Source organism: Aegilops tauschii, chromosome 4 (assembly GCF_002575655.3).
Source record: "Aegilops tauschii subsp. strangulata cultivar AL8/78 chromosome 4, Aet v6.0, whole genome shotgun sequence".
NCBI classification, from domain to species: Eukaryota; Viridiplantae; Streptophyta; class Magnoliopsida; order Poales; family Poaceae; genus Aegilops; species Aegilops tauschii.
Window position 1 is genome coordinate 270,620,203 of NC_053038.3, and position 13,902 is coordinate 270,634,104.

General features: G+C 42.8%; 1 protein-coding gene across 20 annotated transcripts in view; it reads right to left on the reverse strand.

Annotated features, from left to right (window-relative positions):
* Positions 1–4,023: 4,023 nt before the first annotated feature.
* Positions 4,024–13,902, reverse strand: part of LOC109747186 (ubiquitin C-terminal hydrolase 12) — a 53,433-nt gene continuing 43,554 nt past the window's right edge. For 4 of the 20 annotated variants that reach the window (XM_073496541.1, XM_020306273.4, XM_020306282.4 and 1 more), the window contains 11 exons: positions 13,192–13,247; positions 12,928–13,105; positions 12,725–12,826; positions 12,572–12,643; positions 11,489–11,554; positions 10,841–10,924; positions 6,591–6,674; positions 6,390–6,509; positions 5,884–5,958; positions 5,721–5,807; positions 4,024–4,468 (listed from right to left, as the gene is read on the reverse strand). In XM_073496541.1, the coding sequence (XP_073352642.1) occupies positions 4,427–4,468; positions 5,721–5,807; positions 5,884–5,958; positions 6,390–6,509; positions 6,591–6,674; positions 10,841–10,924; positions 11,489–11,554; positions 12,572–12,643; positions 12,725–12,826; positions 12,928–13,105; positions 13,192–13,247 (966 nt within the window). In that variant the 3' untranslated portion in view covers positions 4,024–4,426. Of the gene's footprint in view, positions 4,469–5,720; positions 5,959–6,389; positions 6,510–6,590; positions 6,675–10,840; positions 10,925–11,488; positions 11,555–12,571; positions 12,644–12,724; positions 12,827–12,927; positions 13,106–13,191; positions 13,248–13,902 lie in introns of those variants that run through there. The other 16 variants (XM_073496540.1, XM_020306279.4, XM_020306280.4 and 13 more) reach the window with 12 other exon arrangements.

Genomic DNA, 13,902 nt, shown 5'->3' on the forward strand with positions numbered 1-13,902 from the left:
TGAAGATCATGAGAAAATGGAAATAAAGAGAGTTCACCTCAAGACCCATCATGGTTATGCTTTTGATGTAAAGCTATACAATGTGTGACCTACTCCCATTTTGGTTGCTCGAATTGGGCAGCACTATGCAAGGCGTATGGTTTTCAGGAGGGTATGCATGTCACCTTTGATCTGGGTGATCCTGAAGATGACATCGACGAAGAAAATGTCGACGAAGATAATATCGATGAAGCTAATATCGACACTTGGGTCGATGTTGATACGCTTCCACTTCTACCTCTATGTGAGTTTCTCAAACATATTTACTAAGTAATTTATATTGTTTTTATAAAAATAGTTGACAGCTTATTATTTCCATTGACAGCTTATTTCCATTCTTCAAAAAATGTTCAGAAAGTAGTAGACAAAACCTACTACACTGATGGCTCTGAACTAACTTACGAGTAGAAAGATCATCTTGTCTCCTTTATTATTGATATTGAGACTTTCAATAAGAATTATGGAACTCCTCCACATTATGGTCAATACGTGCCACTAGTTCACGTATTGAACTACGGCAACATACATGGAAATGGCATGGTAAGATTTTTTATTATTACGACACCGGTGCATCTTTTGCATACATTCTTCTAAAGCTAAACTACATTGCTAACTACGTTACTATTATGCTCTTCAATAGAAAATCCCGAAGGATTGTGTGCCTCATCTGATGCATATGAAAGGTCACATTGATGTTGTTAGCTTACGGCCAAGTCTGCCTACGGGTCACCGCTGTTCATACAAGATTTCTCGAACAGATGAAGACCTCACAATCAAAGAATGGAAAAAGTTATGAATAATCGTATGGAGCTACTTGGAGACAGGATAATCTCCATTCTCCATAATGGAGAGTCAGGGGCTATGTTATTTTATGCTATTTTACCTTAGAGAGGGGTAGCAGGTCCTAGCTAATACTCATGATCATGTGCTAAGAACAATTAACTAGGGTTGGTTATGACTATGATAATGATGAGGATGACTTGTTATTATGATAACGAGTAGAAGTTGTTAGATGACTATGATGATGATGAGTATGACTTTTTATTATGATAGCGATGATGAGTTATTATTGTGATGATGATGCTGAGTTGTTATATGAGCATGATGAGTTATTTTATATATATATATATATATATATATATATATATATATATATATATCAGTGGGTGAAATAAACATGGATTAGATTTAAGTGGACGCAACATGATGCAGATCAAAAGTACTACTAATCCAAATTAAAGTGATCAAGTTTGGATTAGTAGTACTTTGGATCTGCATCATGTTGCCTCCACTTGATCTAATCCACGTCTCTTTCACCCACTGATATAATAACTCAGCATGATCATAAAATCATATGATGAAGACTATTGTATAAAACATGTACAAATACAACGCCAATATGCTGCAGAAAAAAATACAGGAAAATTTAGCAGTAGTGTGGCATGCACGTAGCAGCAACGTGCTTTTATCAGTAGCGCGCTCTCGAAAGAGGCGCTGCTGCTATTAGCAGCACCGCGGTTGTCAAGCACGCTACTGCTATGTATGGTTAGCAGTAGCGTGGGTGAACCCACGCTACTGCAGAAGTTTAGCTATAGCGCGGGAGCCCGCGCTCCTGCTAAGGTAAAACCCCGCACTACTGCTAGCCTTTTCCCTAGTAGTGATTGCTTTCTCGCAGGGAGTCGAGAAAGGATCTCTAGGCGTGGTTACTACAACATACTACTACTTTATATTATGATAATCTGCACTCTTCTAATGTTGCAAGATGCTTCAAGATGCTAGTCTTCAATGGGCTAGGCTTTCCCTTCTCTTCTGGCATTTCCGCGGTTCAGTCCAAAGATATAGCCCCATTCCTTTGATACTGATGCATACTTAGCATAGTTCTGATGTAAGTCTTGCGAGTACTTTGGATGAGTACTCACGGTTGCTTTTCTACTTCTTTTCCCCTATACCCGATTGCAGTGATCAGATGACAGATCCCAGGAGCCAGATGCCACCACCGACGGCTACTGCTACCCCGAGGGTGCCTACTACTATGTGGAGGCCGCCGACGAGCAGGAGTCGTTAGGAGGCTCCCAGGCAGGAGGCCTTGCCTTTTCGATCATCGTAGATGTTTGTGCTAGCCTTCTTAAGGAAGACTTGTTTAATTATGTTTGTACTCAAATATTGTTGCTTCCGCTGACTCGTTTGTATTTGAGCTTATGTATTCGAGCCCTCGAGGCCCCTGGCTTGTAATATGAAGCTTGTATGACTTTAATTTGTGTCTAGAGTTGTGTCGTGATATCTTCCCGTGAGTCTCTGTTCTTGATCGTGCACATTTGCGTGTATGATTAGTGCATGATTAAGTCGAGGCGGCACAAGAGGCGGCATTGCCATGGACATACATTGGTGGTGTCAAGGCGGTCAAGGGAAGAGAAAGGCGAGTAAGAGGAAGACAGAAATAGGGCGGAAACACGGGAGAGCTCGGCGTTGGGGCTACTGGTTTGGTGGCGGCTCGCAGGAGCCTCACTGAAGATGTGGGGGGCACGCCGTTCGTAGAGAAGGCGGTGTGCGAGGGGCTCGGCAATGAGCGAGGCGCTCACTACCGCGGTTGCGGTTGGGAGGCTGGGGTGCACGAGATCCATCAGATCTGGATCTCATGGTTCAGATCTGATGGGGGTGCATGGTTGGATGGATTGGTGCATGCTGGCAGCGCCGGTTGGTGGAGACTGAAGGTTGTGTTTGGGAGGATCCCAAGGAGGAAGGAAAGTGGCGGTTGGGCATTAAATTTTAGGAGGTTGGTCACCTCTAGTTTAGGGTTAGGTTTGCTCCAAAAATGGTAGGGGAGGTTAATTAAATAGGCAGGGGTTAGAAGGGTCTAGGTGGGATGTTTAGAAGAGGTGGAAGTTGGTTGGCCCATTAGCAAGTTTTATTTGAAAACGTATATTGTTTTTAGACCAGCTAATATCGCCTCATATTCAAACATTCAGTACCCAACGGACTCCGAATCAGACAAAATTCAACGTGCAGCCTCAATATAATATAACAAAACCACACGCGAACTTCCAACTCATATTGAGAACATTCAATTCCCATTTACCAAATAATTTTAAATGTGGTCTTGCGGCCATGTGCAAAGCGTCTGGTGAGTCTCGGAGAAATGTGCAAAAGGGAAGGGAGGGTACTTATTCACCATCTAACAGAAATGGCGAAATAAAATATGGCAATAGGTTTAATAAAAACTCCCGAATAATCCGGTATGAAGGCAACATGTTCAATGCAATGTTGATGATGTCATGATGATGCACAATAACAATAGGCATATATAATAATTAGGGTTACTCTTGGCTGTCAAAGTAGCCTTCTTCCACAATTTTCCACAACTCATAGGAGGTGCTCTTGGTATGATCCTACATCTTAATTTTCCACATCAAGAACTTCCCCTTTGCATCATACAAAGGGCAGGCTCCTTGAAAGTTATATTTAGGGATTTGAGGTGATGGTTTAGGGTAGTTCCATCCATATTCATTTGGATTGATCCCCAAAGGTAGGTGCAGACATTGGGCTGATGCCAATCTTATCTCTGCCGCTCAATCAATCATCTCTTGAATATTGGCGTATTGAGTATCCAACAATTTCTTTAAATCCTCCATACGCGCTAACAAGTCACGGCAGACACTACGCCATGCCGCTGCTAGGCAAGGGGAGCAAAAACAACCGTTGCCCCACGTGGGAAGCCACCAGGGCGCCTGAATCACCATGGAATGGGCCACGGCGAGCCCGCCGCAAGGCTTAGACCGGCAGTATCATCGACAGCCATGGAATGGGCCACGGCGAGCCCGCCGCAAGGCTTAGACCGGCAGTATCATCGACAGCTGGGAGGGGGGTCGACGGGAAGAGAGGTCAATAAGACTGTTTCAAAGATTGGCAAACTGATCATAATTTTCAGTATCATGTAACTCTGGCTGCAATAAGAATTGTTAGTCACATTTTTACTAGTGCAGCTACTTAAACCAAGAAAAGATCCATTAATCTTCCGTTATTACCAGATTACAACAAATGCCAATATCAAGTCGCAAAACTATACCCTTGTATACAAGCCCACTACCAAAATCATATGTACTCGACTTTGCTCTAAAAATGAACCAACATCCAACATCTACCCTTAGGAGGGTGGCCTTTACACCCAATTTACAGAAACTTGATATCATGCACCCTTGCCTGAAAGGCAAGATGATGAACCTTGAAAAAATCGTCATGGCCATGCATCAAGAGCAAAAACTGTAGCAAGCGATAGATATGCCGTAGCACCCAAATGGCCAAACATGCTGCTGCTTTCACCTGTTGCAGCCTACTCTTCCACTCCCAGACCAACGCCTTCATCAGGGGACCAACACAGTTTTAAGGCATACTAATTGTATATCCTCACCGGCTTCTCATGCGTGTGACGGTTCTGCAGGTGTATAAAACCACCAGAAAAAGCAAGGATATATAAGATACATGTCCTTGTGAAATAGAATGAATTAGGTGAGGCTTGCACGAAATCACGCAATAATCAAGGAAGATCTGCTACTAAGCAGGCCCTGCCCTGACGGGAGGGGGCGGCCGCCCGGGCCCCCGAAACCAAGGAGCCCCTCAGGTATGCCGTATGTCCTTTCCTATAGCCATTCATGGCGCACAATGCAAAAGCTCGATCGAGCCGGCCACCAAGCTAATGCGTGTGCATCTAGCGATCTTCTAGACTGAAATAATACCACGTCTAGCTCATACCCCAATCGACCTACCACCATCTTTTGGAGATCTGGTTGATTGGCTAGCCGGCTGGGTTGTGCTGCCACTACGAGACCAAAATTGGAATACTTGAGTTTCCAACAGAGTATACCCAGCCTATCATAAAAGAGCTGCTAGCTAAACTGGGATACGATCCATAAGTGCACGTCTTGCCTCCATCATCATCCCACTCCTTAATTCCTACTTTAGTTAGCTAGCTAATTTCTTTCTTACATATTTAGGGTTAGATATCATTGCGATTTGTGATTTATCATCTGTGAGTTCGAAATGATTAATCGGTAAGATTTTACTGGTTTAATCTAACTTTGTGACTTTAGCTTTGCGCCAGTTTTCAATTACTTATTGCTCTAAATTCCAGCGCAGCCATGCCATCTATAAAGTATGCATCCGGCCATGAGAAAGGAAAAAAAAACTAGATGAGTTGACAAAATCAAATCAACAATAACAATGTGAGTGATCATAATCACATATTTAATTCATTACAGAAACTGCTAGTCTTAATGGGTACCAAATTTTAAGCGCGTGTAAATTATTTGATATGAATGTTGCTTTTGGATGCACTCTAGGTGTTTACTGGTAACAATTCATACATACATATATTGATTAATACATTGATGTTTACATTAAAGGCCCAAGATTATAGTTTCGCCCTGGGCCCCTGAAATCTCAGGACGGGCCCTGGTACCAAGAAGTATAGGGTTGTGGCAGCATATCTATGCCCAAGCATGAGTGAGAATTAAGAAATACTGTTTGACAACAATGCAAAGCTTGCACAGAATCCTGTAATAGCAAGGGAAGCTCCGATACACAGACAACAAAGCATGGCTGCAGCATATTAAGCCCAAGCATGACTAAAGGTAAAACTTGACATCCAAAGTTTGCTAAGTTCACTTCCCAGCAAAACAACTGCATACCTGATTGGCTGTATAGGCCCTTTTCGGTGCAGTGTCAGTGTGCTCCAGCCCAAGATATTGTTCCCAAGCTCCATAGACATCTCTCCTCTGTAGAAACCAAAAGACCGAAAACAAATGTATCGGCAGAACTATAGAAGCATGTAGGGCAAAATCAACAGTTTACCTGGAAACGAGCAGATACAACATCAGAATCTTGTAGGTAGTCTGGCCGATTCATAGATATGAATGCAAATTTCCACTGAAGACATAAGCATGAATAGGTATATTAGTTCAGTAGCTGTACTATATATTCATACCAAGATGCAATGCAACTCCAGGTAGACAGTAAAACCAAGGATGCAGACAGGACATGAAGCTTAAGCAATCCCCTTCTATAAGATTAAGATCTACAGTGCTTTCAGCGCCAATCACCACCAATTTTAATATGATAGCAGACAGCAGTGCTTTATTTATTGATTCAGCATATTACTAATCAACTTTGAGAGTAAAGTAAGATACGTAAACTATTCTCAGCTCACTATAGCACAACCAACTGGCTACAAAATCGGTGCTGGTTCTAACATTTGTGTCTAATTTACAATATCAGCATTATATCAAGATTAAAAACCCTATCAGTATGAAGGGAAGAAAACACAAGCTTTCATATCGCATCTAAGAAACAAATAAGACCACCTTGGAGAATTCTTCATCAGGGACCTGGAGTTTTCTCTGTATGCGGCCCTTTACTTCTGCTAAAGTCTCACCTTCACAGATAGCAAGAAAAAAAGGATCTCCAAAATTCTGAATCTGCTGTTGGTCACAACAACGGTGTCACCTGATTGGATAAGAATATCATAAATATATGCTGTCATTAATATGAAAGTGCAATACTTGATTCTGAAGAGGATCTTTCGTGAAGTGATAAACATGGATTAAGCGATCATGCTGACTGGGATTTTTCTCCTCCTCTGGAACCTATGAAAATGGGTATAAAGAGATATGAGGACTAAAAAAAGCACATAAATTAATCACAGCAGGTACAGGAAAATGTACAGTAAGAAATCAGGGAATGGAAGACACTTGGAACTTAAGGGCATCTCCATCACGACTCACCAAATCACCACCAAAATGTCCAGGCCGAACGGTCCAGACACTTTTAGTCCTCCAACGCAACTCACCAAATCGGGCCGGGCCAGTCCGCACGTCCGAAATCCCAAAGGCCAGCCCCAAATCAGGGGGAGCTCCGAGGGAATCCGAACGTCCGCCATGTCGGCATCCAACAACCCGGTCCCACCCCAAAAAAAACCTATCAGACTCTACAAGCCTCCACATTCACACCGGCTTCACCGGCCACCCGCCTACCCGCATTGATCCTTCGCCGCTCCGCCTGCAGCAATCATGGCCAGTTAGCCGGCAAGCCACCCAAGAAGCCTACCCCGGCTATTAAAAGCCACTCGGAGATCATCCAAACCCTAGCCAGCATCCCATTCCTCTCATTTCAACTCGTCCGTGCCGCCGCCCATAGCAAAGCCCTCAACCTCCACATCAACATTCCCGACGGCCGTTGTCGCCATGGTCCGCACCAAGATCACTGGGTACAAGATACTGACAATGGAGCGCCGCGCCAAAATCACAGCGAAGGTCCACACGGTGGACGAACACCAGCGAGCCTGTAACATCCCAAATTTTCAATTTGGTATGTTATACATAGATCATCATTGCATATCATGTTTTATTGCATTTTGACAAATCCTCGATAAATCCTAAGCAACTCAAGGACCCTCGAAGAGAGTTGGGGATTTTCTCGAATTTTCATATTTGATTTTCATCAAATAATAAGACGAGGATTTTGGTTTTAATTATTTTCTCTCCGGAAAAATATTTCATTAAACAAAATAAATGAGAGGAGAAAATATGACTTCTCCAAAACAATTGAAATACTGGAGGAAAAATGTTAAAATCATTTATTGGATCTTATTCGGATTTTATTTGCAATTTTTATTGCATTAAAATATTGCATGTTTTCAAAATATTTATTTTGTGTTAAAAAAATGTTCACCCTATTCTAGATTTTCTAACTAGACGGGGAAAATTTATTTTATATTTTTTGGACTTTTATTTATTTTTCTATGAATTATTTTCCGCAGAACGTATTTTAAAAAAAAAAACTGTGCCGCGCCGACTGGGCCGAGCCCAGCCGAGCCGCAGGCCGGCCCGCCCGCGCCGTCCTCCTCGCGCACGAGCGCGCGCCGCCGCGCCGTGTCCGCCATGGACACGGGAGCCGCCCCGCCCGGCTTGCCCCTCCCCCAAGCCACCGGAGCCCCCCTCCCATCCTATATATACCCCTGCACCCCCCCCTCCTCTCACCTCACCCCCGCCGCCGCCGCACTTGCCCGCCGCCGCCGCCCGCACGGGAGCCGCCGCCGCCGCCGTTTGCCGCCGCCCCTCGCCCTTCCCCGAGCACCCCGCACCCCGCCGCCCTCGCCGCCTCTCGCCGGAGCCGGCCAAGCCCCGCCGGAGCCCCGCCCCCGACGAGGTACTGCCTCGCCTCGTTTTGCCGGTTTTCTTTAAAAAAAACCTAGATCGGTTTTTTTCGGTTTTATTACTTTGCGAGCGTTCACCGAACCGTTCGTTTTAACGAACGCGTTCGTCGGTTTTTCTCTTTTAACGAACGTCCGTTCTTTAACCGTTCGTCCGTTTTTCTTTTTCGTCGGATTTTTCCGCTATTTTTCTCAGATTCGATTTCTGATCGAATCTTCGTTTCTGTTTAACTTCTCGCTCGATTATCGGAATCAGGCGATTCAAGCACCTAGAGTTTCGTCTCGAAATTCTCTTTCCGTTTAACCTACTCAAACAAGTTTTTGCTACAGTAAAATTTGACCTAGATCCAGATTAGTAAACGAAGCTTGTTTCTTTCGCAGTTTGACTTTCGTTGCTTCTTTCGAGTTGATTCTTTTTGCAAACCGGAGTTCTTAAGTTGAACTTTCTGGTTGGATCTTTCATTCGAGTTTTACCTGTGCATTAGATGAGTACTGATTGTATGCTTGTTTGTTTGCGATAGAGTACCCGGAGTGTGCCGCTTGTTACTTCGAATCGCTAGGTTTTGCGGATCATCAGCAAGGCAAGTAACACTTTGATCATATACCTTCCATACCCAGTTTTTATTGCATTAGATCTATTTTCCTCAAACACTTGCATGATTAGGATCTAATTAAATTGTGCGTATTGGGAAGTAGTTGAGATAGTACCTATTACCTGTTTATTATCAAACCTTTGGGAGTTACTTCTACGTTTGCTTATATTATCATGCTATGCTCGTAGACGTGGATTGGGTTTGAGAGATATTCATGACAGATGTGAGATTGTTAATTAATGGTTTACTTAAGGTGGCAACTAAAACTCACATCTGGGTGGATTGAGGTACCTGGGTATTCCAGGATTGCCTGTTTTTCTTTGGACCGCCACCCAGGCTCAAAGGGATCATGAGATTATTCATGCTAGAAACTTCCGTGTGCAGCCGCAAGCTATTATGGGCTCTAGCATAGTTGACTAAGTTGTGTGAACTCTTACAGTGGTAGACTAGCAGATGTAGGGGAAAGTAGGTGTAACTGTCTACCCATACGTAAGGTGCAAACACTTCTGAAAGACTGTGTCTCGGTCATCCGTTACTCAAACACCATGTAGTGCGAGTAATCCAACAGAGGAGATCGAGTCTTGTGGGAAAAAGTGCACAAACCTCTGCAGAGTGTACAAACTAATCATGGTTAGCCGTGTCCCCGGTTATGGACAACTTGAGTATCTAGTACTTGGATTATCATGTGAATCTCATCGCCATGTTACTTCTAATTAATTTTGTTGGGTTATTGATGACATTTAATTGGGATTGAGATGTTGTCAACCATCTCAATGTTTCACAACCACCATGATAGTTAAATAAAATTTATTCCTTTGAAGTAGGATAAAATTGGCTTTTCGCAAAACTGTAACCATAGAGCTTTCCACCAGCCATATATGCATGTAGTATAGCATTATTATTGTACATTATTCTCTATGTGTTACATTGCCAGCATATTCTATGTGCTGACCCATTCTCGGGCTGCAACGTTTCATGTTGCAGACTTTTCAGACGACGAGTAAGGTGCCTTAGGTCGTGGTCTTATACTCAGTGATGCCGCTGGAGTTGATGGACTCACTTATCTTCCAAGTCTTCCGCTGTTATCGTTTTAGATGGCCTTAAGCCATGTTTATCATACTTAATCTCTTCGGAGATATTCGATGTAATAAGTGTGTGATTGCTACTCTGTTATAAATCCTCCATTTGTACTGTGCGTGTCAGCATTACTGATCCAGGGATGACACTGGTGCATAGCAGCACAGACCATTTGAGGTCTGGTCGCTACAGAGCCCGCGTTGCGGCGGGCCAACCTCCAAGCTGTCCGAACCAAGCTCTAGCATGGAGATGGTAGAGGACCACGGAGATGAGCCAGCAGCGGAGGAGGCGATGGGCATCGAGGCCGCGAGCAACGTGGCGGACGGCCTCTTCACCATGCGGCATGCGGAGGAGCAGTTCCACTAGGCGCTCTTGCGGTGGTCGATCAGCTGAATGTGAAGCGCGCGGATGCCGCAGCCATGGTGGAGCTCCTCACGAAACCGGAAGTCGTTGACGAGAACCAGGCGGTGCTTGCCGTGCAAAGTGCTGGCACGATCGACCGTGAGCCCCGCCAGCTCCGCATCAACGAAGCACAGCGGGCCTGGCTCTTCAAGGAGCTCGATACCGAGGACAATGAGGCACCGGAGCAGCATGACAACGATGCCAAAGAAGCACACGTCGGCGGCTCAGGCACGGGGGCTATCGACCTCATCGTCAGGGAGTAGGAGTAATTGTTAGTTGTTTTCTAGGGATCTTTTATGTTGTATGATTCCGCTTGGTGTAAAAATCTACGAACTAGTGATGATTCCGCTCGGTGATCGTCTTGTTTGAGGGATTGGGTTGGATGGCCGCTGCCCAGCCAAATGTTCGCGGACATTTGATGTGGTTTGTTTGAGGAACCGCGTTGGAGATGCCCTAAGTTCTCACAAGATGACAATCACCAAGTGTAAACATATGATATCAAAGATGTAAAAGAGGCACGACATATTACATCATTAGTCTTACAGACCTCTTCAGCACGTAGCGTCCAGTACTGATCATTTATATTCTCTATCTTCTCGTGAAGTGGAAAGATCTACAAAAACATAATCAGTAATAGCTACAATGATATATGGAAAAAATTATACTCCCTCCGATCCAAATTAATTGCCACAGCCTTGGTACAACTTTGTACTAAAGTTGTACAAAAGTTGCGTCAATTAATATGGATCAGAGGGAGTATTTAACTGCTGAAGCATTTTCAAAGGGCATTCGTTAGTAGTTCAAAGATTTTACTTCTCTAGAAGGCTAAAGAAACCTCAAGAACAATAAAGCTCTTTCTTCAGTTAGACATGAAATAGAAGACTAGCACATGATTTCAAATGCATAGCTACAATGATATATGGAAAAAATTATACTCCCTCCGATCCAAATTAATTGCCACAGCCTTGGTACAACTTTGTACTAAAGTTGTACAAAAGTTGCGTCAATTAATATGGATCAGAGGGAGTATTTAACTGCTGAAGCATTTTCAAAGGGCATTCGTTAGTAGTTCAAAGATTTTACTTCTCTAGAAGGCTAAAGAAACCTCAAGAACAATAAAGCTCTTTCTTCAGTTAGACATGAAATAGAAGACTAGCACATGATTTCAAATGCATACCTTATAGATCTTGTGGTAAAAGACCTCTAGCACGCGTAGCTCGGCAGTGGGACTGGATAGATCAACCTGTTGATTAGTAGTACAAGGTTTAGAAATGGTTCTTATTGCACAAACCATCCACGGAAACACACCACTTTGCAGTTGTATAACCTACTCCCTCCGTCCCAAAATAAGTGTCTCAACTTATTTTGGGACAGAGGGAGTAGATTGCAATGGTCGTAAAGATAAAAGGCAACTTCCCTTTCTTGTAGAAGCTAAATGGCAAAGGTTTAAGTGAGAACCAGAAAATCCAATAGGCATGACCATGTGTTCGAGGGACAGAAGCAAGTATGACTAGACTTGACTTAACTGAGACGTCTACTAAAGGTATATATGTAGGAGGTCTTTAGACATCTAACTGCATAATCCCAAGGTTCCAAAATCTAAGTGCTTTTACTTTTCACAGTTTTAATTCATGATTTTGACTAAATTTTTTATTTATAATATGCCTACAAATTAGTGCTCCCTCCGTTCACTATTATAAGATGTTATAACTTTTTCTAAATCGAATGTATGTAGACATCACTCATTTCAGTCCGTATCTAGTACATAGTGAAATATCCAAAACATCTTATAATAGTGAACGGAGGGACTAGGACACTATACAACATAAAACACTTTGCAAGACAAATACAACAATGTTATTCTTACATGCTCGATTCATATACTTTTTCACAAATTTTGGAATAGAGGGAGCATATATTAAGTAATCTCACCCAAATTGAATCTGCAGCAAAAAATGCAGCTGGCTAAATTTCCTGCTAAACAAAATCAGCCTCCAATCATGAATGATTGTGATCTCCCGATGTCCCCTACCCCTCAGGAGGTTACATGCACCCCAAAGCCCAAAAGACTCCTTATGAATGTATCCAAGAACAATCAATTGATGTATCTTACTTCCAATATTGTAAATGTGCAACAAGAAACTAAAAAAGAACTCAGGAAAGGACAATTGGTGTATCTCACTTCCAATATTGTAAATGTGCAACAAGAAACTAAAAAAGAACTCAGGAAAGGACAGAAAAGGGCTGTATAAGTAATAACCTTAGTTTTCAAGTCAATTATCACATCAGCAATGGTGCTGTTCTTAGGAAGCCTGATGCTATGAATGACAACCTAAACAAAAATATCTCATAAGAAAGTTCATTTCGCATCCGAGGATAAATAGACAATATCTCATGATTTCAGTGAAAAAACCTCCTCCTTTGTAGCATGGTGGAATGCAACTTTAAGGGTTTTAAGGAACTGCAATTCCGGCAATGGAATATCCAATACTTCGTAATACAAGATGTCAGACGTCTGTATCATACAGTAAGTATCTTTAGTGGATATGCATTCTGCATTATCGTTATGCTGAGAACATGCTCATACTGGAAAAAAAAGCAAGTGAAAGGGTTAACCTGATTATAGTGGACGAGCATGTCCAATAAATGCTCCACACCCTGATATCTGATGGGTTGCGGTTTAGGCTGCTGCGAATAGCAGTTATGGGATGTAAGGCGAATTTTCGCTGGATCATCCAACCCAAGCTGGCGGGCAACTCTCTCAACAACATCATCATATGTGTGAAGCTTTGACCTTAACGCGTGAGAAAACAATAAATAAAAATATGAGTTAATTGACATTTTAAATAAATAGACAAACAGGTTTGGAAAATCCCTCACAATTCCAAACAAAATTCATCATCCTTTGGTTTCTCCAACGACCGAAAGTGCACAACCTGCAATAAACAGAATAGCTACTCAGAGAAATATAAAATACAACACGGTAAACAGAAGTTGTCAGAGAAACTAGTCATGCCGTCCAGGTCCATACCATGTTGTGACAAATCAAGTGTAAACAAGCATTAGAAAGAGAATAACTCAAGAAAAACAGGTAGAGAACAAAAGCAAGCAAAATCTCCAGGTGAACTAAGGGTGTGCTCGGTATGTGCCCAAAGTTTTCCTTATAAAAATTTGACTAGCCAAGATTTTGGTTGAGATTTTCCTTGCCCATGAGTTGGCCAACATTGTTAGCATTAATCTTGTCATGGTCAGTTATGTAGATGTTGTATCATGGCATGCAAAGTTAGCTAACAATGCATGTCAGCAAGGAGCAGCAGCTAGACTCTCAGGATATAGAATGTACTCCCTCCGTCCCATAATATAAGAGGGAATAGCTTAAGCAGCACAAGGTTGTGGAGGAGCAACTCCACCTTGCTGCTACAATGTGTACAGCACAAGTGTTGAAGGAACAGCTTCAACGTGCTGTGCTAGATATCGCTCTAGAGGGAATGTAGGCCGATAGGGCAGCAGGAGTTCAATCCGAAACTCCTAGGACACAAGACCTACTCCAAGATCTTAGATAAGAACAACAAGTTCTATTATAGGTAGTGG